This window comes from Mirounga leonina, unplaced genomic scaffold, assembly GCF_011800145.1.
Source record: "Mirounga leonina isolate KUSES-001 unplaced genomic scaffold, KU_Mleo_1.0 Mir_92, whole genome shotgun sequence".
NCBI lineage: Eukaryota > Metazoa > Chordata > Mammalia > Carnivora > Phocidae > Mirounga > Mirounga leonina.
Window position 1 is genome coordinate 5546062 of NW_023270852.1, and position 24930 is coordinate 5570991.

Genomic DNA, 24930 nt, shown 5'->3' on the forward strand with positions numbered 1-24930 from the left:
CACTGTCTCTCTCTCTGTCAAATAAATAAATAAATAAAATCTTAAAATAATAAATAAAAATAAGGTTTCATTCAAGCTCTTCCACGAGCTGAGACCTTGAGTAAGTTATTGAGCTTTTATGGCCTTTATGTTTTTCTGATCTAAAACTAAAGGGGGGAAAAATGAAGGGACTGTAATACCTGACTACTACATCCCTTCCAGTATTAAATCCTATTACTGAATTGTAGAAACATTTTGTGTGTTTCCTTCTGTGTCTATACTGGTCTGTATGTGTGCTATGTTAATGGTAAATAATTGAATGGCAAATAAATATCACAAGGCATGTGATATAAAACAGCAAAATTAAGGCAATAATATTTCTCAAATGCCTTTTAATAAGATACTTCATTGTTAGGTATCTAATTTCTCACCAATTCCCTTCCATTATCACAAAGTACTATAAATAAACATAATGTAATAAATTATACAACTTGGTATAAACTTAAAATTAAAGGCAATAAAATTAAAACACCTAAGCACATAAAATGGTAGACATTTTATATCAATAAAATGGAATAAATGTATATAAACTCATAGTTTATTTATATGTAGTAAAACAATACCTATCTTTTAGGAGAGGAGTCCCACAAAAATTCTACTTTTTAATGCAACCTAGAACTGGGGCTATAATCAAGAGCTCCTTGTGGCTAAATATTAAAGTCACCTTAATTTTACTTGGAACATTAGAGATTTCCTCGGGAAGATTTCATTAATCCCCCAATTAAAAACATTCCTTGTGGTGTTCTCAGTTGTGCGGCTACCACCATAGAGGCACCATGAGAGTCATCATTCTCCAGTACCAGTGCCACCTCTAGACTGCTGAGCTTCAGCCAACAGGAAAGGGGGGTAAACACTGGAGTTCTCTATACTAGGGCCCTTACAATCCTAATGCCTGTAAACAAATCAGCGGTAAAACACTTAGGAAGCAACAAACTACAAAAGTCACTCACAAGAATGTCCTTATGTGAAGAAACCACACCATTATAAGCCTTGTACTGTCAGTGAAAATCAGAAGTACTAAACTTCCCACTTGCAAATTTCCCTTCTAGCGTCAAGTCTAAGAAATTGCTCAGGACTTCAAAACAGATCTACACTCCCCAGGAGTGCAGCTCCTGGCACTTTTCTGGACGCAAATGAGGCCTACCTACTTAGCATATTTGAAGACACCTACTTGTGTGTTATCCATATAAAAATGTAACAATTATGCCAAAAGAGATTCTGTCAGCACAACTCTTATGTGGGAAATGCACTTAAGATGTATTAAGATGGGAAACATTCCATTCTTAAAAAACAAAAAAGTATTGGGGCGCCTGGGTGGCTCAGTTGGTTAAGCGACTGCCTTCGGCTCAGGTCATGATCCTGGAGTCCCGGAATCGAGTCCCACATCGGGCTCCCTGCTCAGCAGGGAGTCTGCTTCTCCCTCTGACCCTCCCCCCTGTCATGTGCTCTCTCTCTCTCTCTCTCTCTCTCTCATTCTCTCTCTCAAATAAATAAAATCTAAAAAAAATTAAAAAACAAAAAAAACAAAAAAGTACCTAATTAAATGATTGCAAATGAAAAAAAAACGAAACCAGTGAGAGAATAACGTATTCGTAAGTTCCTCCTTTCCCATTTTCATTTGTGTGTAGATTTTTAATATTAATGTAGGGACATAAAACATTCATGGCAAGTAAAAAATGTTTCAGTGAAAAAGTTTCAGGAATTAAACTTTATAAATATTAAACACAAACTTGTTAACTTTTTCTGGGAAAAACTTTTTCAAGCCCCCTAATGCCTACACAATAAAAAAATCTAAACTCCTTATAGGTATACAGAGCCTTCAGCACTTTTAAGACACAACCTTCCAGAACCATCTTCTCCTACTCAACCCCAGACAACCCATGCATCTATACTAAACTTCTGTCATTTCCTAAAATGCATTACAAACTTTTGTGTTTAAATGCTATTCCTTCTGACTAAATTAATTGGACTAGCATCTAGAACTAGAACTAGAACTAGGTCAGATTCCTTATTTATCTTTGAATCTCAGATTCCTAGCAGCTACTAACTCAATGTTTAACTGAATGAATGAATTCTACTGCATCAGAAACTATAGAAACCTACACTAAGAAAAAAGATGTTTATGATTAAATAAAAATAGCTAAGTATGATTTGAAACAGGAAAATATCATCTGTATAGCGAAACTACAATGCTTTGGTTATACCAGAAACTTTCACTTAAATCATAAATGAGGTCCATGGTCTTCCTAAAGCTAAACCTATACTCTTAGCAAAGGTATTAGATTCACAATATACAGAAAAGTTTAAATTCCAGACTTTTTCTTTTTTTTTTTTTTTTTTTTTAAGATTTTATTTATTTGACAGAGAGAGACACAGCAAGAGAGGGAACACAAGCAGGGAGAGTGGGAGAGGGAGAGAGAGAAGCAGGCTTCCTGCTGAGTAGGGAACCTGATGCGGGGCTCGATCCCAGGACCCTGGGATCATGACCTGAGCTGAAGGCAGACGCTTAACCATCTGAGCCACCCAGGTGCTCCCAGACTTTTTCTTAATTATGTTACTTAACAGCCCTTAATTTTTCTCTACTGGAAAGCCACTATATTTATTGAATATAGCATGTTGTGCTTGTTAGGCTAATATTTAAAAGACTCTGCAAGTCTTATGTCAGTCAACTAACTACACAGCAACAAATCTAGAGCACAATGTACAACTGACAGGGACAGAGTCTCTTCCATCCATGTCAATTGGTTCTACTCTAGAGTTATAGAAAATCAGAATTATCACATACATAAAGTTCTTTCAGAAACAAACTATTCTTAACATGGATCCTGCTTTAAAATAGCATTTCACACTGAATCTTACAAAGCAGTAATTTGTTAATCTCATAAGGTATCTTGACAAATATCTATACATAACGAACCAATTTTTCTCAGAACCTCATTAGACTCAAAAATGTATTTTTAACATTTGTACTCTTACATGTTCTAGTTCTCAATTAAAGCAGTAAGAATAACAGTATGTTTATATGAGCAATATTTGAGGATATAAAAGAATCTGTCAAATCCCACAATCATTTAGGATTTATGCAAACACAAAGATATTTAGCTGACAAGTCATAATCAGAACTGCAACTGTAATGACTAGCATATTTAATAACTAAATATGCCTTCATTTTCATTTAATCGATAAATATTTATTGGACAACAATGCATAGCACATTGCGCTGGTCCCTAGAAAGAATATAGAATGAAAGTAATAACAAAGGGGTATGCTAACATTTATAGAGTGCTTATTATGTACAAAACACCTTATATGTATTAACTCACTTCATGTTCCCAACAACCCTAGGACATAGTTACTAGTATTCTCATTTAATTAAGGTACCAAAAAGTTAAGTAACTTGCCCAAGGTCACAAAGCTACTATTTGAACCCAGGCACTCTGGCTGTCATGTCCTGACTTTGAAGATTTTCTAATCTCATAAAGGTTTAATGTAACTTATAATAAGGGGGTATAATTTTTCAAATGTCAAAAGATACAGTGCAATGGGTTTCAGGGTTAGGGAAATGTAATCAGGTTGAAACAGGAGAATCAGAAATGGTTTCTTGTGGGAAGTTAAGAGGAGCTAGATTTTGCTGGTTGGATAATATTTTAAGAGCATGTTTTTAAAAAAACATCAAAATTCAAAAAAAAAAACCCCACACATCAAAATTCAAGACCTATATCTCAGTAATTTTTACAAGAACAGTAATCTCTCAACAGTGGGTTATAGCAACAGTTTTGTTTTTTTTTTTTAAGATTTTTATTTATTTATTTGAGAGAGAGAGAATGAGAGAGAGCAAGCACATGAGAGGGGGGAGGATCAGAGGGAGAAGCAGACTCCCCGCCAAGCAGGGAGCCCGATGCGGGACTCGATCCAGGGACTCCGGGATCATGACCTGAGCCAAAGGCAGTCGCTTAACCAACTGAGCCACCCAGGCGCCCGCAACAGTTTTATATAAATAAAAATGTTCATATCCATGGCTACTTTATACATGCATGGTTCAGTTTAGTTCTATTAAACAAAAGAATAATTATTGCTCCCATGCCTACAGACAAAGTAAACGTAAGTATATAAGGCAGAGAGGAGACCTCTGTACTTAAACTACACTTACAGCCACCCCTTCTTCCACTATACCAATAGCAAATCATGCTCAGGAGAAATGCGTGCTCTTTAAGAATCTTAATTACATCAGTTTTGCCAATCATTTGCCATCACTGCCAATCACAATCATTTTGCCCCAAAGACTTTGTACAATGGAGAATGTTTGTACAAAAGTAGATTTTAAGCCAACAGTACCTGGACAGAACACTTTAAAATCTGTGTAATAAACCTCATAAAAAATATGCCTCTACATATCAGGACACCTAAACATGTTGCCTGAACTGAAGAAGATCCTTAAAAACAAATGAATCAATTTTAAAAGTAGATATCTTCTGGAATCTTAATTGAGAATAGATATTTAAATATATATATTTAGTGATATTTTTTTCCCTGCCCCCTATTTTCAATACAATCTTTTCTTTCCAAGTTGGGCTACCATGGTACTTTAGTACCCTGGAAATGTACTAACCCAGTCCCTTCAATTTCAGCAAAAAATTAGAGTACCTCGATACTAAGATGCAAAAACTACGTGACTAATCAAAAAACTAGAAAATAAAAAAGAGGCAATCCTAAGAAAGTACTTAAGAAAGTACTTAAATAATAATTTTCATGCAAAATCAAAGTTCACCCATTTAAAGCTCCCTAGAAACCAGATGATAAAAAGTAGTTCATATTATTCACTCAGGGCAAGGGCATAAAATGACACTTGAAAGCATAGAGCACATCTGGGAACAGCAACTAATGTAGCCAAATGTGACTAAAACAAAACTGGCCTGGGGCAGGAGACATACACATTAAGTTAGGAATTTCTGGTTAAAGAGGATAGACTGAATACAGCATTTAGCTCTAAAGCTTCCCAAGGTATCTTTGAAACAAGAGTGAAGACATTTTTTAAAGAGCATAAACCCATAAGAAACCAGAAACATTTCAAAAGCTGGAAAGCAGATCAAATGGTAAGGACAATTACATCTGAAGAGGTTGAATTCTGTATAGGCTTAGAAGAAAACCAAAGACACCTGGTTTATACAACATTTACAATTACACCAAAAGACTCCCTATACTCCCTGGAGAAGTGGTTGCTTCCAGGGTTGGGGCAGAGAAAATAAGCCATAGGCTGAAGCACAATGTGGTGCCAGAAAGTAAGTTCTCAAAAAGCAAGGATGAACACACAGATGCCAACCAGAAAGAGCTCCCCTGGCCAAGATTGGAACAGCCTGAAAAACAAAATAAATAATAATAGTTTTGGGTTAGGGGCGCCTGGGTGGCTCAGTCGTTAAGCATCTGCCTTCAGCTCAGGTCATGATCCCAGGCTTCTGGGATCGAGCCCCACATTGGGCTCCCTGCTCAGCGGGAAGCCTGCTTCTCCCTCTCCCACTCCCCCTGCTTGTGTTCCCTCTCTCGCTGTCTCTCTCTGTGAAATAAATAAATAAAATCTTTAAAAAAAAAATAGTTTTGGGTTATAATCCAAAGAATAACATAAATATCCAAAGTCTATGCTGATATAATTAATTATGTAAATAAATGGGCAAGAAGGGATAACTCTTCCTCACAGAATTCCAATTAATAAATGCAGAAATAATGAGGAAAATAGAAAATCACTATTAGAATGCACCAGTAATAAGACAAGATCCATAGACGGATGCTAAAACTAGTGGGCAGAAGTTTAAGCCTAAACAAGGTATCCGCATAGTCTCAAAGTATTTAGTAATTATTAACAAGGAAAACAGTAACTTTATAGTGGAGAAACCTATCAGACAGCACCATACCCAAGTGATCAAGGTTAGCATCACTAGCAGTACATCACATTCCCCACACCTTCCAAATGATGTACTGAGAAGGACACATCATATCTGTAATACCACTCTAATTCCCAACCTCATGAGAGAGGTCATAAATCATGAGAAAATGTCAGTCAAACCCAAATTGAGGGCCATTATACAAAATAACTGTTCAAAAGTGTCAAGGTCATGAAAGAGAAGGAAAGGGTGAGGGCTGTCACAAATAAAAAGAAACTAAGGAGACAAGACAACTAAATGCATTGTAGGATCCTGAATTTGGATCTTGGAACAAAAAGGGCCATTTGTGGAGAAACTGGTAAAGTATGATTAATTTCTTACTTTTGATAAGTGTTTTATAGTTATAGAAGATGTTAACATGAGGAGAAGTTCGGTGAAGGGTATACGACAAAATTCTCTATTCTTTTTGCAACTCTTCCACAAGAAAATTTTAAAGGATAATGGGGGGGGGGGCTAAAAAGCTCAGAAACTGTCAGCTTCAGACGCTGGGAGTAAGGGTGGAGTCCAAACTAGGAGAAGAGACTGAAGTTTGTTTAAGAAGCAGTTATAACTCCCAGACCTCTCTTCTACTCCTTGACCCTTTCTGGCAAAAGGCTAAATGACCTCTGAGAGGGTGAAACAGGGTATCTCTGCACTAGAGGATGCCAGGCTCAAATGAATGTGAGGAATGCTATACTGAACACTGGAGAACACATGAAAATGTACCTGCATACTTAATGAGGAAACCCAAATCCCTTTTTCCTACTCAGCTCCCAAGCTTATTCTCTCCCGGCATAAGATAGAAATCTTTTCTGGGAAATCAATCCAGCACAAGAGAAAAGATGTGTCACTGGGAGTCTGCAAGGAAATTATTCAGCCATATCATTCTATAGGGAAAACCAAAACCACTTGTAGGGCTTCTAAGCTTTTTAAGGCACCTCTTTAAAGTAAGACTTGACTTCTTCAAAGGATCACCAGACATCCAAGGAAAGCATCTCATATGAAAGACACAGCCCAAGCAAATAAACACAAAAAGGAAATTTGGAGGAAAGAGGGAGTACGTAGAGAAGAAAACGACCACTAATTTCCTAAGACAGATAAGACAAGATATTGATTGTATCCACAAGACAGAAACAGGACATTTAAAATTTTTTCAGAAAAAGAGTGCTTGGTAATCATAAATATGATGGCAGAAATAAAACTGTAGAAGAAGAACCGGAAGATAAAAGTTGAGAAAAATTTCCCAGAAAGGGGGAAAGGAATGGAAAATAGATTAAAACAGATAAGAAAATTAGAGAAACCAGTCAGTAGGCCCAACACCTAAACCATAGGAACTCAAGAGAGAGAAGAGAGGATACCAAAGGAAGAAATTAAAAAAAAAATATATATATATATATATATATACTTAAGGAAACTTCCCAGAACTGATGAAATGAATTTCTAAGTAAGACTACCCTGAACTCAACAGAAATGGATTTTAAAAAAGACCTATACCAAGGCACATAATATAGGAATTTCAGAACTTTGGGGGAAAAGATTCTCTAAGCTTCCAGAAAGGAAAAAAAAGTTTCAAAATAGTGGAAAAGAATCTTCTAGGCATCTGATGTCTCAACAACACTACTGAAAAAAAGAAAACAATGGAGCAATGTTAGCAAAATTCTGAGAGAAAATTATTTCTGACCAAGAATTCTCTGCCCAGCCAAATAATCTATAAAACAAGAGGATAAAAACATTTTCAGACATGTGAGGTCTGGAAAAAATTATATCCCATCCAGAAAGCTATTGAAAGTGGTCCTCCAAAACGAGAAAACAAGCAAAGAAAGAAGACATCAGATATAGAACCAAGAGCCCCAATACAACAGAGATCTGAGGGGGGCTACTAAGATGATAGTAAAGGCAAATCTAAGACAACAGCTGCAATTCAAGAAAACTTAAAGAAAAAATTAGTAGGTTTGAACCTAGTAAGAGGAGATTTATATACTTGAGAGAGATTTGGACTAAATCATGGCTTCTCAACAGTGCCACTATTGACATTTTGGACCACATAATTCTTTGTTGTGGGAGTCTGTCCTGTGCAGCGTAGGATGACGTTTGGCAGCATAGTTTGCTTCCACCACTAGGCATCAGTAGCATACTCCCAGTCCTCCCAACAGTGCCAAATGTCTACTGGTTTGCCCCCTGGTGAGAACCTCTTGGCAAAAATGGTTAAGTACACAGAAAACTAAACAAAAGCAAATCTTTTAAAAAAACAACACAGGGAAAACAAAATGTATAGGAAAGGAAAACAATTACAATAAACTACAGGACTCAACTATGAATAGCTTATAGTCATATTGATACACACTCTGAGTATTGGTATAACCAAACTACTTGCAATATGACAATACTGGGAAGACTGAGCAGGACTGAGAAGTGTGTCTGGGTATGGCTGGGGATAGCGGTAAACCTTATCTTCTACTGTAATAAGTCAGTAGATAATGCCTTAAACTGAAAACTCAAGAAAGAACATTACAAACATGCCATTTTGAGATACGGAGATAAGTATCAAAGAAATGAGTTGAAAGTGGTTGTCTCTGAAGAGCCCGAAATCAAAGGAAGAGGGAATCTGCAGAGGACTACTGTTTTGTCAAAAGTCCTGCAGAACTATTCAACTCTTTCAAATGTGTGCATGTATAACTTTGATAAAAATTAAACTTAAAAAAAAATCAACTGAAGCTAGGTTATGAAGTACTTTCACTGGTTAAGGCCATACTGACTTAGAACCACACAGCTTTACAACTTTGAGGAAGGTCCTCAACCTCTTTAAGCCTTACCTTCTTCATCTATAAGATAATCAAACATAATAGCTGCCTTAAAGGGGCATGATAGGAATTAAGTAAGATAATGTATGTAAAAGGTTTACCACAGTGTCTGGCACGCAGTGCTTATAAATAGTACCTATTACTCAATTTGCAATCAGAGGGTAATAACTATAAACTTTAAAGTAAGTAAATCATAATCTCACCTGTTTTAGAAAGTTAACTGACAGTTGTAGAGAGGATGGCTTCGGAAAGAGCCTACAAGTCAGAGACCTTTTAGCAGGGCTACATTTGAATGAGAAAAGAGGCAAGCTGCAAAGTGAAGGTAAAGGTACAAGAGATATTTTCCAAGTGATGAACTAATTTGAGTATGAGAAAAAGGAAAACGAAGGAGTCAAAAAAAACCTCCTAACTTAAGCAAATAAATAGACACTGACAACACTAACTGAACAGAACACGGAAAGAATTATGTTGAGAAGAGAATATGAGGAAAGAGAAGAGATATGAGCTTGATACTATCTACATGTAATCTGTGGGTCCTAGCATACAACCAAATAGAGAAGGTGGAAATCTGAATCTAGAAGAAGAGAGGTCAGGGCTGGAGACAGAAATGGGTATATTACAATCAAAGGCTGAAGCCATACAAGTGGATCAGATTACTCTGTGGCAAACTCAAAGCAAGAAGAGAGGGGAAAGATAAAAATCATGAACATAAAAAAAAAAACACTGTAACACGATACCAATAATTACCTCAAAAACTACAATTAGATCATCTAAGTTTCTTTTTTTTAGTAATGTACATGCCCATTGTTGAAATAAGTAAAGAAAATTTAAACATAGCCCAATGATCCAGATATCCAGAAACAACAATTGTTAATATTTTAGAGTATTCCTTCTAATCTTTCAAGGCATAGAACTTTAAATTGTCCATTTTTTCCCTGACAAATTTAGAATCATATACAACTGCACTCAGCTTTTTTGCTTTATTAAGTCAACATTTCCAATGGTATCTTAAATACTAATGATTTTTTATTAAACACTTCAATTTATGTAAACCACTGATGAGTATTACTGACATAACTGCCATACTTGCCTCTTACCAGTAAAAGAGAATCAACACTGCAATTTTTTTTAAAGGCTAATTTTTAAAGAATGACCAAAAACAAGAAAGACCATTGCAGCACATTTCCTCAAGTAATTTAATTAGGAGACATAAAATTAAAAGAATATTCATTTGATATGGACCATAATAAATATTGATGGATTTTATTAAAAAACAGACAATAGAGATAAACAAGTTACTTTAATGTTTTGGGAGTTCTCAACATCAATGGTCTTTATATACTTGTGAGGTCACTGTGAAGCTCAAATGAGTTAATATACACGAAGCACATTTAACAGTATCTGACATATAATAAAGCTTAATAAATATTGGTTATTACTCTCATCACCATTAGTTTCATGTGGAAACTGTTTAATGCATGGAAAAGAGGCAGAAAGAAACATGAGATATGAAACTACTCTTTTGTCTTTTCTTCCATTTTTCCATCTTCTCTACATTTATATATTCTTTGGACATCACTTTAAGTACTATTTTAAAACCATTTGATATATACCTTATCCCTAATTATACTCTAAGATGCTTGAGGGAAGAAAGAACTTTTGCTATTTCCTCGAAGTGTTCCTTACATGGCGGAGTACAGTAATATGTACAGTGAAGACTCAATAAATATTAGTGTCACAAATCTTTATAAAGAGAATAAAAACAACAAAGCAATAAATAAAAATTGGGATGACAGTTAAAACAAGAGATCTGAAAGCCAATATCAATACAATTCAAAGACACAGAGTAGAATGAAAAAATGAGGTGAAAAGCTTTGTTGTTAACCACAATGAACAGACCACACTCCCTTTGCTCTTCTCTGAGTATAACAATTTAGGAGGAATACTAAAAACACTGGATTATGTCTAAAAGAGAGCAACTGAAAAACAAGTAAAGAACTAAGGATCCTCAGATAGTAGAACAGAGGGGGTTGGCCCTCCTACTCCCTTCTCCCATTTTCAACAATAAGAAAAAGCTGTCCTGGGCGCCTGGGTGGCTCTGTCGTTAAGCGTCTGCCTTCAGCTCAAGTCATGATCCCAGGGTCCTGGGATCAAGCCCCGTATTGGGCTCCCTGCTCAGCGGGAAGCCTGCTTCTCCCTCTCCCCCTGCTTGTGTTCCGTCTCTCTCTCTCTCTCTCTCTGTCAAATAAATAAATAAATAAAATCTTTAAAAAGAAAAAAAAAAAAAGCTGTCCTATGGGAAATGATTTAAGATTTCTCTGTTGTCCAAGGCAATTATCAAAAGATGGTGGGTACAGAGGTCTAGACTTCTCTCAACTCAAAAACTTAAAATGTGATCTTTTCTAAGGCAAAGATATTATCAGAGATTAGTCATGAAGCTGTTCAAGCAAGGGTTAGAAAACAGCTTGTCAACAAACTGTGCTACAGAAAACATCCAAGTAGGGGATAATTGGTTAGAATTCTAAGTTTCTTCACACCCAGTAATAAATATTACTGAATATATGCTCCAGAAAAGATACTGTCCTAGACCTATAATGTATACAAAAACAGAAAACTAAGAAAAAGAGAAAAACAAAGATCTCTGCTGCCAAGGAATTCATAACAAATAATATATAAAATGTATATTACAGCTTGAGACCATAATAGATGTCACCAAGCCCTACTTATTAATTACCAAATGAATTCTGGTCATATAAAAGGTCTTCTAAGAAGAAATCCCTAAGGTTAAAATGATCATAAAAAGATTTTTAGAAAAAACAACGTATGGGGTACTTATGGAAAAATGTATATGAAGGTTCTGAACAAAGAAGTAGAAAGAGGGGATAGTACAAAAAGAAGTGAAAAGCAAGTTAGAGAGAAACCCATTTGGCTGCATTAAAAACGTGTTTCATGGGAGAAGAGATAAGCTGAAAAGGGAGGTTGTGGCCAGAATCAGTTGTACTAGGGCCTTGAATACAAAGCTAAGTAGTTTCAAATTTATCCTGTATACAGCATCTGTAGCAACTACTCAACTCTGCTATGGCCACAGACAACAGTAAATAAATGGGCATGGCTGTGTTCCAATAAAACCTTTTTTATGAATACTGAAATTTGAATTTCATATATTTTCATGTATCACGGAATATTATTCTACTTATCTTTTACAATTTGGAAGTGTAAAAGTCATTCTTAACTCATGGGCCATGTAAAAACAGGCTACAAGTAGGCTGGGTTTGGCCCACAGGGTTTGCCAATACCCATAGTACACTAAGCGGCCTTCTTTGGAGTCCTCTAAGATGTATCTGTCCTTGAGCTTCAGGGACCAAAATAATATGTTATTCATTCAACAACTACACACATGCATGAATGCACACACCTAACTAAGATCTAAATCTAGTAGGGGTCAGGGGTTCCCTATACAAAGGTCCTAAACAAACAAAAAACAACAACAAAACCCTCTAGATTGTTGATAATAAGCTATTGGAACAGAAGCAAATCTTTGTTTCAATTTTGCAATCTATTTGCACATAGTAAATGTACTTAGTTATAAACCCTCCAGGTTATATGGAGGTAACTAAAAAATACAGTATAGTCAAGGAATAGCGAAGGGATGTGAGTTCCAGTCCTTATATTGTCATTTACTCATTATGTGACCCTAAACAAGTCACTTTCAATCCTCTGGCCCTATCTTCCTCATCTGTAAAGTGGAAAGGGTTAAGTTACTAGATGATCACTATACTCTCCCTTTAGCACTTAACTTAAAAAGACAGGGAATGACAAAGACCAAAGTGATAATTAAGGACACAGAAGAGAAGACATTGACTAAATGAGCAGGCAGATACGACAAACAGGTAGGAAAAAAGACCAAAAAAAAGAAAAGACATTGACTAAATAGCAGGCAGATATGACAAACAGGTAGGAAAAAAGACCAAAAAAGTACAATATTACTAAACTCAAGGATTTTTTTTTTTTTAAGTATTAAATGCAACAGAAAACCCAAGGAAGAGAAGTAAGAATAATTCAGGAAGAGGAGTATGGCCATCAAAAAAGAACGAACTAGTTAACAAGCTAAAAAGGCAAAAACTTAAGTGAGTCTTCAAGACTGGAGACTACTGTGCATGCTTCCAGGAACCATGAGAAGAGCCAGGGGAAAAGAACAGCCTGAAGATCAATCTAGAGAATAGAAAAAAAAAGGCCTATGTTCCCAAAAATGTAAAAGAAAAAAAAAGTTGGGATGTGCTTGAAGCCTCAGGTAAGGGAGTTAGTCTTAAAAGAGAGGCAATTAATCTTTAAAATCCAAAAGGTAAAAGCAACATTACAGCATTGGTTTTTACACAACGATACTTTCCTGCAAAGTTGCCTATCCATATCATGGGGTTTTTTTTAAGACATCAAATTATTAGGGAAATAAATCTGATGTTGCATTTTCTTAAAGCAGAGTTTCACCTATACTGTATTTTTCTAACGGTCAAAAAATTGAGAAAGGACTAACTTTGCTTTTTGTAAGAATGAAAACCAGCAGTATGTAGCTCTCAAAGAAAATGCATGTTTCTTTCTCACAGCACCTATGTCCTTGTATAAGAGTTACTTATTTAGTAAAATACCTCTCCCTTAAATGAAGCTCAAGGTGTATTACCAGCACTCTTTCTTAGTAGCTTTGAAAGCTCCCAAGGCAAGAACTCTGATTAATTTCATCTGTTTATCTGCTCTGCACAGAGTTGGTGATGCTCCATGAATAAATACTGACACATGATAACTAAGTTTAAAAAAAAAAACAAAACTGTCCTTGCAAAACAACTACCATCTGATAATGTAGGAAAAATATTTTATCATAGCTACATAACTCCAGTATCACTTCTGCAGTGTCAGAGCTTGCTTAAGTAGCAACAAATTGCTACAAAGCAACTAAAAAAGCAAAAATAAGAATTTTTAATGAATATCACTTACAAACATCAAGATTCTACACAGTTCAACAGGACACTGCCTCTATTTAAGGTATATGAGAAATAAAAATCCAAAGCATTAGCCTGATGATCAACCAGTTAAAAATACACATTTGGATACGCTGAAGATATTTATAAAGCCAACAGGGATACTATTAATATATTGAAATTCATGGCCAGCGCTGGATTCTACCATTAATCTTCTACTACTACTATTCAAGAGAAGCCAAGAAGGCAAGGCTTCTCGTATCACTCGCTTTTAAGAATTCGAGAAGTCACCCAAACTAGCATACACAACCCAACTACAAAAGGCAGTTCAGCTCTCCATATGGTAATGTTTAGCTATCTCTTACCTTTACGTGAAAGTCACATTTACTTTTTCAGCGATCTTCCATAGGCCCCATTTAGGCACGCCAACAGTATTACCAAGTAGCAGGAGTTCAAAAAAGTCGTAACAGTTAACTCTGCCCTCCCACAGATCTCCAGTTGGGTGTAGATTTCACAAGCCCTGAAAGCTACACACTGCCACTGTCAAACCAGAAGCAGCACCGTCACCCTGTCGTGCCCATCGATAACTGTTACAGAATTTTTTCTTTGAAATTATCTTGGCTCAACATGTTCAATAAGTACTTAAAAGGCCACCTTCTCCCCCAAAGCTGGACCTGATTCCTTCCAGTCCGCTCCTTTACTCGTCCAGCCCGACAAACCCGAGAGGGGAGGTCTCGGCTCCCTCAGGCCCCTAGATCCAGTCGGGTCTCCCAACTGCTCGCCGCACCCACCGTGCAGCCCCCACCACACGCCTCCTCCTTCCCCCACAGCCGCGCCCGCACGCGAGCTGGGCCCGCAGCCGGCCCCTCGCCCGGGCCTGCATGGCCTCGAGTGGACGCAGGCCTCGGGCCTAGCCTCCTCCGCTGGCCCCTCACCTCTTTCGGGACCAGTTGGTTCTCCTCGCCAGGCACCATGGCTCAGACTCCGCCGCTCCTCTCCGCCCTGCCGGGGGAGGGGGCAGGGTGGTGGCGGCTCTCTATCTCAGGAAAGAACGGCAGCGGCAGTCATCCTCTCCACCGCCTGCGCTCCGGCAACCGCGGAGGCCTCAACCTGGGCCTCAGACACCAGCGCGCAGACACCGACCCAGCGCTGCTGCTTCGCCGCCGCCGCCGCCGCCGCCGTCGCCGTCGCCTTCGTCGTCGGCCCCTCCCCCAGCTCGCTGCAATCAATGGAAAAATGGCGGCGGCCGCTCTCGCGAGAATTCGAGCCGTCGGGCTCCGAGCCCGGCGCCAAGCGGCAAAGGTGCCGAGGCAGCTGTCGCTCGCGTCTAATTACCTCAGCTCTTACGCAGCCCCGGGATGTACAAAATTGGTTGAGCGGCCGTGCAAACACCTTTCTTGGGAGGGGTTCTGGACCGTCCATTTCGGGACTCCCTCTGCTGGCAGGGAAAGGACCAGGCCTCAGAAGCCCCCATGCCTTCTTGGGCTCTTCGGACTCTGCCCTCCAGGGCAAGACTGGAGCCGAAAGCTCCTTCTCTGACCCTACCCCCAACCAACACTGCCCTCCCTTCCCGCTGGAAAAGCGTCTTAACTCCATCCCCTCTTCACAAAGCCCTGGCTTCTCCTGGAAGAGAAAGCGTCACGGGCGGTCTCCCGGCCTCCGCCCTCGGACACGGCCCCAGCCAGAGGGAACTGCCTTTTCTTTTTCCCCTCTCCCTCCACTCCTGACGGCCCCGGCTCCAGGGATCGCAAGGCCGTCTCCTGCGAGGGGGCGCGGCGGCCTTCGCTTCAGAGAAACGGTGTCACATCTCCAACCCCCCCCGCCTCCCGCACGCACACACCGTCCATTAGAGCGGCACTCTCTTGCCCCCTTTATGGGAACTTCCTTCTCCAGCAGGTTCCAGTCTGGGACTGAGAGCGCTTCCGAGAGTAGGCTGCGGTTTGAACTTTACCATCCTCCTTAAGAACGTTTTCAGAGTACTTAAATTCCCAATGACTGTAAGCATTGTGCTGTTTTATACGAAACAAATTACGCAATAGTTATTTTTCCAAATCTCACTCATTAAACCTTCCTTTATGAAGACTCGATGGGGTGTCCCTCCTGAAGACTTCCTTGGGTATGGTGATTTCACACCATGCTGAGATAAAATAATCCTTCCATATTCCTAACACCCACGGTATCAACTACCTATCAAACTTTTTTTGATTGCAAGCCCCTATTAGCAAAAGAAAGAAAAAAAGCTCTGTAAGTCTATATACTTACGTAAGTTATATACACGTCTTGCTACATGTGACATAGAACATTTTTAAAATGTAAAAAGGGTAAGATAAAAAATAAACATTGAAAAGGAACTGTAAGAGTTCTTTCTTATATTAATGGTATAAAGAATTGTTACTCTCACCAAAAATATTTAGTGAAAGAAATATGACTGAGTAGGTTTCAGTGGTTTTTAAAATCTTTAACACTTTGCGAAGCAGTTATTAAATTATCTGATTCAACATTCAGGTTATTTCTGTACCTCATTTTAATAGCTGTCATAAGCTGAAAAAGATAACTCACAAAGATATGTAGATCCTAATGGAAGAAGTACGTCTTTGGCTGCTCTTACTAATGCAAGTATCCATTTTTATCTCCTCCATCCACCAATCATGAAAAGTTTTTATTGAAATTCAACTACTAACTTTCTATCTTCCCTGATGTCAGCCAGAAAATGTTGCGTTTTTATATTTTTAACAAATGGGTTCAGAACTCTTTGGAATGCATTGCTTGGAAGAGTTTTCAATAGCTTGGAAAAATTCTGCCTTCAAGTTTTAGTGTACATGTGTAAGTTTTTTTAGGGCACTGATCTTGTCTTTATTTAAGATTTTGATATTTTGTTCATAGATTTTTGAATTAATTTTGAATCTTTAAAATATGGTGTTTAGATATTCTTTATCTTGATTACTGAGTTTTGGCTGCCCCCTTAAATTTTGTACCCAAGGTGAATGCCTCACTTACCTTACCATTGTCTCAGCCTTAGGTAGCACACAAATATCATTTTTGCATCAAAATCCCGTAATAGAAATATTTCCAAATCTCTGATTTAAGTGTTATCCCCACTACTTAATAAGATGGTTTCTGTACAGCTCATGCTAGAAGTAGACATGTCATCTCTCCTATCACCTCTTCAGTTTATGTTTGCATTATTATCTCCAACTCATGTTTTCTTTCCAGAAATCTTTTTTAGCTACTTTCATTTTAGTAAGCGATCAGTTTAATGAAATAATAATGTAACTGGTAAATCTACTTAACCCAGCACACATAAATTGGAATAAATCACAGTATATTAAGGTGAAAGAAAATGAAGACATCCCTGAATTGTTCCCCACATTGCATGACTCACACTTTTCACTCATTAATAGTGAGATGCCAGTGTCAATCTATACGTTAAATATTTGCAAGACTTAGTTTTTTTCTGTTTTTAGATAAAAATAAATATTTTTTTAAGGTTCTGATGTTTTCTTCCCATGATCCACCTTCTCTGATTGTATTCTTCTCTTTGGAGGCCATTGGTGTGGCTGTACTAAAGCCTGATAGGTTTGTCATTCTGCAATAAATAATTTGTGGAATAAGTATATGAATCAATGAATTGATTAATATATAAATGAACAAATATTGATAGAAGGCTATTCTTAGTAAATTAAGTTACTAATATTACATCCACATGGATCTATCTTGTATATGGATTTTATGTCTTCAGCCCTGACTTCTCCCGTGGATGCCAAACGTACATCTACCTTTTTGATGACCTGAAAAATCTCAAACTTAACTTGATCTGAACAGATCATTTTTGATTTCTGAGCCTCCCCCATCTTCCTTCTGCAACATAGGCTCTGCCAGTTCTCTCCATCTCAATAAATTGCACCATCATCAATTCAGTTTATCCAGCTGAAATTTGAGAATCTTTATCTCACATTTAATTCATTACCAAGTGCTGTTGCTTCATCCTCTGAAACATATCCAATTCCAAACAGTTTTCTTTGTATCCACTACTTCCCATCCTACTCCAACCATCATCTTTTCTTGCCTGGACTATTGTGATTGTCTCCTAACAGGGCTCCTAGCTTCTACTCTTATCACCCAAATTTCATACTCCACAAAGCATCCAGAGTGATCATTTTAAAGTATATGAGATTATATATAATTATTAGTTAAAATCTTCTCTTAGTTAAAACCTTTCAAAGATTTTCTGTCCCACTCAGCATAACATCCATATTCCTTGCCATGGCCTACAAAGTCCAGTGCAAGCTAGCACCTGGCCACTTTGCTCATCTCATCTACCACTCTTCCTCTTATACCAATGACCCACTCACTCTGCCCTTATTGAAGCTTTTTAAATACATTAAGTTTACCCTGTGTTACAAAGGCTTTGCACTAGTTACCCCTTTCCCTAAATGTTCTTCTCCCAAATCTTTGCTTTTATCTAGCTCCATTTTGTCATTTGGGCCTTTCAAATGTTTACTCCTCAAAGAGGCCTTTCATGACCATTTAATCTAGGCTGGTTGTCCTTAATGTATCCTCTGTGCCTGGAATAGTGTCTAGTACATAGTAGGTGCTTAATAAATTTTTGTTGAATTAATGACCTTTTTAAGGTGAGATTCACATTTTTAAAAATTACCAGGACTGGTGTAGGTCAGAAGCTTGTTGCTTTTCCTTATACATTTTTTTTTAAGATTGTATTTATTTATTTGACAGAGAGAGACACAGCAAGAAAAGGAACACAAGCAGGGGGAGTGGGAGAGGGAGAAGCAGGCTTCCCGCCGAGCAGGGAGACGGATGCAGGGCTCCATCCCAGGAACCTGGGATCATGACCTGAGCTGAAGGCAGATGCTTAACGACTGAGCCACCCAGGAGCCCCCCCCTTACACATTTTTTTGGATTATTTTTCTTTATCCCTTCACTTTAAAATGCTCATGATATAACCCCAGTCAAAACATGAAAAAAACTTCAGGCAAACTCAGACGGGGGGACATTCTATAGGATACCTGGCTAGTATTCTTCAACATAATTAAGCTCAAGAAAAACAATGAAAGATTGAGAAACTGTCACAGACCAGAAGAGACTGGAGAGACATGACAACTAAATGCAGTGTGGCAGCCTGGATTGGATCTTGGAACAGAAAGAGAACACTAATGAAAACACTGGTGAAATACAAATAAAATCAGTCATTTTGTTACCAATAATATTCCAAAGTCAGTTTCTCAGTTTTGATAAATGTATGATGATAATGTACACTGGCAATGTAAGGGGGAACAGGGAGGGATACATGTAGACTCTCTTTTATCTTAGCAACTTTTCTGCAAACCTAAAATTTTTCCAAAATAAAAAGTGTATTTGTCCAAGGGGCACCTGGGTGCCTCAGTCAGTTGAGCATCCGACTCTTGATTTCAGCTCAGGTCATGATCTCAGGGTCCTGAGATCGAGCCCCTCATCAGGGTCCAAGCTCAGTGCAGAGTTTGCTTGTCTCTCTCCATCCCCCTGTTTCTCTCATGCTCTCTCAAATAAATAAATAAATAAATAAATAAATAAATAAAATCTTTAGAAATGTCCATTGTGATACTTAAGGCATTTATTTTTTTCTTTTTCTTTTTTTACATTTCAAGACCCTTCACAAAACATTTCTATATTTTAAACTATTTTTAAAGCCATGTAGTCAAAGTCATATGATATAATTTAAGAGCTAGTGATGATATTCGCCCCTATAACTGTAACTATTCATAATACTGTTAAGTGTATTCCATAAATGTGAATAGAATTTTTCACCATGACTATGTTTTAATAAAGTTAAAAAGATCTTTAGTCAGTGTGATATGGATTTGGACCTCTGTTTTGAGATCTAAGCTCAGACAATTTTTCCATATAAGACCTCTCTAAACCTCTTTTTTTCTCAACTAAAAAATGGGTGTAATAAAGTAGACCCTTAGCATTTATCAACTTAATATTTGCAGTTTTGACCAGAAAAGTCCATGATATGTACAACCATCCATAAGTGTGCTAGAGAGGAAGTTTAAATTTTATACATTAGCCAGAGTATAGGAGACTGGAAAGCTGAGTGGTTGAAAGAATAAGCTGAGAATTGGTTACCTGAATTTGAACCTACCTCTGTTATTATTAACTGTGTAGTCTTCCTTGAATAGATTTCTTAAATTCACTAAGCTTCAATTTTCTTTTCTGTAAATGAGAATAATAATAGCCCAACTTTACAAGGTGTGTTAAATAGCAAAGAAAATAATAATACTCATAAAACTATAACAAGATATGTGTATATATTTATATATTCAGCCTTGTTCTAGGAGCTTTACACATACTATTTCATTCAATTCTTTCAACTTTTTATGTATAACTATGACTATTATCCCCATCTTGCAAGTGAGGAACTTGATATAGAGTCTTTGAAGCATGCAATACACTGCCCAGCACATACTAAACAATCAATATATACTGGCTATAATTATCCCAGCACTTGACTGAGCTCCATGAGGGCTTATGCAGCCCTAACAATCCCTGGCATAGATTAGGTGCTTTTAAATATTTGTGGAATAAATGAATAAATAAACCAGTCATTTAGCTACTGAATAATCTTGTTAATCACCCAACAACTGTACTTTGACATAGTTTCTTTATTACTTACTCTTCTCCACTTATGTAGTATCTCCATGAAAATGCCTAAAGTGTTCTTTTTTTTAAAGGGCTCTGAAACGAAATGCAATATTAGCGATGAGATTGAAGAAATGAATAAAGTGATGGATCTTTGTCATGAGATAGTCTGTTTGATTGAGTCAGAGAGTGGAATGTAAAATTAGTTGAAGGCTTATATTTGTGATGGAAATGACATCATCAACAAAGAAGCAAGAAAAAACAATTTGGGAAACTATATTAAGTGAGTGCTTCCACCACTGGAATAAAAAAAAAATTGGCAGCAGCTGAGTAAAAAACCTATTAAACACTAAAAAGATGGCTAACTCTTGGTGTAAAGAATAGGAAACATGATGCTCAAGAAAATGTAACCTAGGAGAAACTTAGGAACATATACATGTATTTCTATGAAGCATTTAATGAGGACATTAGTGAAGCTCCAACCCACTTTAGCCTCAAGAAAGATCGGTTCAAGGACGTGACATAGCATTTTCTATTGACATAAACAACAACAACAACAACAAATCATTGCCATGGAAGTGCATGTCACCTCTTTCTGAGCTGAAGAAGTTCATGAAAGGGTTTATGGGTCAGTATGTTCAACAGCATAAAGAGTCTCACACCAATAAAAAAATGCCTTGCAAATATATCAAAGGAAGAGACACAAATATCAGAGTTTAATGCAACCAAAGACAAACTGACCATGATTCACCCTAGCTTTCTCAGGGTTTCTGCAAACACTTCAATGTCAAGGTCCAAAATAAGGAGGAATCCAATAAAACAAAGTTGGAGTCAAGGTGTTAATCTTTAGAAATGATTTCAAAAGATCTTTGTAATACAGTAGTACTTATAAAGTTAGTATCTAAAGACATCTCGTATTCCTTGAGCATGTCAAGTGTTCTTTGTAATAATTACTTTATAAAATTATGAGGATTAGAAATAATGTATACAGAGGTGAATATTTTATAATAATATTGTCATGGAACAAAAATAAAACCCAGAGTATAAAAGGAAAGATGGTAATTAAATCTTTTCAACTTGTGTGTAGCAAAATATTGATATAAATAAAGTCAAAAGACAAAATATCAGCTGGAAGAATATTTGCAATAAATATAACAAATGGCTAATTTCCTTAATATAAAAGAGCTCTCATAAATCAATAAGGAAAAGATGAACAACTTCTGCATAAAGGAGAAAAGTTGGCACTTCATACAAAAATGAAGTACAAATTGCCAATAAACATCTGAAAAGATGTTCTACTTTACTCATTATTAAAGAACTGCAAATGAAAAAAAATGTCATTTTCACTCTCAGATCAGCATGAGTTATGGGGAAATAAGAACTCATTTAAATTTTGTAGAATATGAATTAGTGTAAACTTCTTTGAAGGCAATATGGTAAATGTACATCAAAATTATACACAAAATGTACACCTCTTTCAACCCAGCAGTTCTATTTCTAAGATTATCTTACTGTACAAGTGAACAAAGATATACAAGCGTACCTCAGAGATACTACAGACCTCAGACCACCACAATAAATTGAACATCTCAATAAAGTAGGTGAAATGAATTTTTTGGTTTCCCAGTGCATATAAAAGTTGTTTCCACTATACTGTAGTCTATTAAGTGTGCAGCAGCATTATGTCCAAAAAATCAATGTGCATGCCTTATTTAAAAACACTTCATTGGGCGCCTGGGTGGCTCAGTTGGTTAAGCGACTGCCTTCGGCTCAGGTCATGATCCTGGAGTCCCGGGATCGAGTCCCACATCGGGCTCCCTGCTCGGCGGGGGGTCTGCTTCTCCCTCTGACCCTCTCCCCTCTCGTGCTCTCTGTCTCTCATTCTCTCTCTCAAATAAATAAATAAAATCTTAAAAAAATAAAAATAAAAAATAAAAAATAAAAAAATAAAAACACTTCATTGCTATAAAATGCTAACCATCATTTGAGCTTTCAGTGAGCCATAATCTTTTTACTGCTGGAGGGTCTTGCCTTGATGTTGACGGCTGCTGACTGATCTGGTGGTGGTTGCTGAAGGTTGGGGTGGCTGTGGCAATTTGTTAAAATAAGGTAACAATGAAGTTTGCTGCACTGATTGACTCTTCCTTTCATGAGTGATTTCTCTGTAGCATATAATGTTGTTTGATAGCATTTTACCCACAGTGAACTTTTCAAAATTGGAGTTAATCCTCTCAAGCCCCGCCTCTGCTTTATCAACTAAGTTTGTGTAACATTCTAGATCCTCTGTTGCCATTTCAACAATCTTTATAGCCTCTGTGCCAGGAATAGATTCCATCTCAAGAAAACCCCCTATTTTTTTCTTCTCAGGAAGCAAGTTTTCATCCATTAAAGTATTATCATGAGACTGTAGCAATTCGGTCCCATCTTCAGGTTCCATTTCTCACTCTTGTTCTCTTGCTTTTCCACCACCTTTGCAGTTATCTCCGCCCCTGAAATCTTGAACCCCTCAAAGTCATCCATGAGGGTAGAATCATCTTCTCCCAAATTCCTGTTAATGCTGATATTTTGACTTCTTCCCATGACACACAAATGTTTAATGGCATCTAGAATGGTGAATCCTTTCCAAAAGGTTTCAATTTCCTTTGCCCAGATCCATCAGAGGAATCACTATCTATGGCAGCTATAGCCTTATGAAATGCATTTATTAAACAACAGGGCTTGAAAGATGAAATTACTCCTTGATCCAAGGGCTGCAGAATGGATGTTAGCAGGCATGAAAACAACATTTGTCTCATTGTACATCTCCATCAGAGCTTTTGGGTGACCAGGTGCATTGTCAATGAGCAGTAATGATTTGAAAGTAATCTTTTTTTTCTCAACAGTAGCTCTCAACAGTGGGCTTAAAATATTCAGTAGACCATGTGGTAAACAGATGTGCTGTCACCCAGGCTTCGTTGTTCCATTTACAGAGCACAGGCAGAGTAGATTAAGTCCAATTCCTGAGGGCCCCAGGATTTTCAGAATGGTCAATGAGCATTGGCTTCAATTCAAAGTCATTAGCTGCATTAGCCTCTAACAAGAGAGTCCGTCTGGCTTTTTTTTTTTTTTAAGATTTTATTTATTTATTTATTTGAGAGAGAGAGAGAGAGAAACAGCATGAGAGGGGAGAGGGTCAGAGGGAGAAGCAGGCTCCCCGCTGAGCCAGGAGCCCGATGTGGGACTCGATCCCAGGACTCTGGGACCATGACCTGAGCCGAAGGCAGTCGCTTAACCAACTGAGCCACCCAGGCGCCCCCCGTCTGCCCTTTGAAGCTTTGAGGCTGGGCATTGACTTCTCCTCTCTAGCTATGAAAGTCCTAGAGGACATCTTCTTCCAACAAAAGGCTGCTTCACCTACACTGAAAGTCTATTGTTTAGTGTAGCCACCTTCATGACTAATCTGAGCTAGATCTTCCAGATAACTCGCTGCAACTTCTATATCAGGGACTTGCTGCTTCACCTTGCATGTTAATATTATAGAGATAGCCTTTTTCCTTAAACCTCATGAACCAACCTCTGCTACCTTCAAACTTTTCTTCTGCAGCTTCCTCACCTTTCTTGGCCTTCCTAGAATTAGAGAGTTAGGGCCCTGCTCTGGATCAGGCTTTGGCTAAAAGGAATGGTGTGGTTGGTTCCATCTTCTATCCAGACCACGAAAACTTTCTTCATATCAGCAGTAAGGTTGTTTTGCTTTCTTATCATTCATGTGTTCCCTGGAGTAACACTTTGAATTTCCTTCAAGGACTTTTCCTTTGTATTCACAACTTGGGTAACTGTTACAAGAGGCCTAATTTTTGGCTTATCTTGACTTTTGACAGGCCTTCCTCACTAAGCTTAATTATTTCTAGCTTTTGATTTAAAGTGAGAGGCGTGACACTTCCTTTCACTTGAACACTTAGAACCCATTGTATAGTTATTAATTGGCCTAATATCAATATTGTTGTGTCTCAGGGAATAGGGAGGCCAGGGAATAGCTGGTCGGTGGAGCAGTCAGAACACACAACATTTATCAATTAAATTCACTGTCTTATATGGGCACGGTTCATGGTGCCCCCAAAACAATTACAATAGCAACATCAAAGATCACTGATCAATCATTGTCATAATTAATATAATAATGAAAGAGTTTGAAATATTGCAAGAATTACCAAAATCTGATGCAAAGACATGAAGTGAGCAAATGCTGCTGGAAAAATGGTGCCAATAGACTTCCTAGGTGCAGGGTTGTCACAACCATTCAATTGGTAAAAATTCAGGGCTGTGAAGTGCAATAAAGCAAAGGGCAATAAAATGAGGCATGCTTGTACACAAATTGATGTTCATTACAGTACTGTTTGCAATAACCAAAACTAGAAACAATATGAAAATTTGTCAATAGGATTATGTAAATTATGGAACACCTATACTATATAATACTATGCAGTTATTAAAATAGAGTGAGATAGAAAAATAAAACTTGATGTGAACTAAATGCAGCATGGTGTGCTGGCTTGCATCCTGGAACAGGAAAAGGACACTAGCAGAGAAGTT

The 24930-nt window shown here is 37.6% G+C and overlaps 1 protein-coding gene across 3 annotated transcripts in view; it reads right to left on the reverse strand.

The window, feature by feature from the left end:
- USP47 (ubiquitin specific peptidase 47) overlaps positions 1 to 14922 on the reverse strand; it is a 109706-nt gene extending 94784 nt beyond the window's left edge. The window contains exon 1 of one of the 3 annotated variants that reach the window (XM_034995339.1): positions 14661 to 14921. In XM_034995339.1, coding sequence (XP_034851230.1) covers positions 14661 to 14699 — 39 coding nt within the window. In that variant the 5' untranslated portion in view covers positions 14700 to 14921. Of the gene's footprint in view, positions 1 to 14660 lie in introns of all 3 variants that reach the window. The other 2 variants (XM_034995341.1, XM_034995340.1) reach the window with 2 other exon arrangements.
- Positions 14923 to 24930: the final 10008 nt, after the last annotated feature.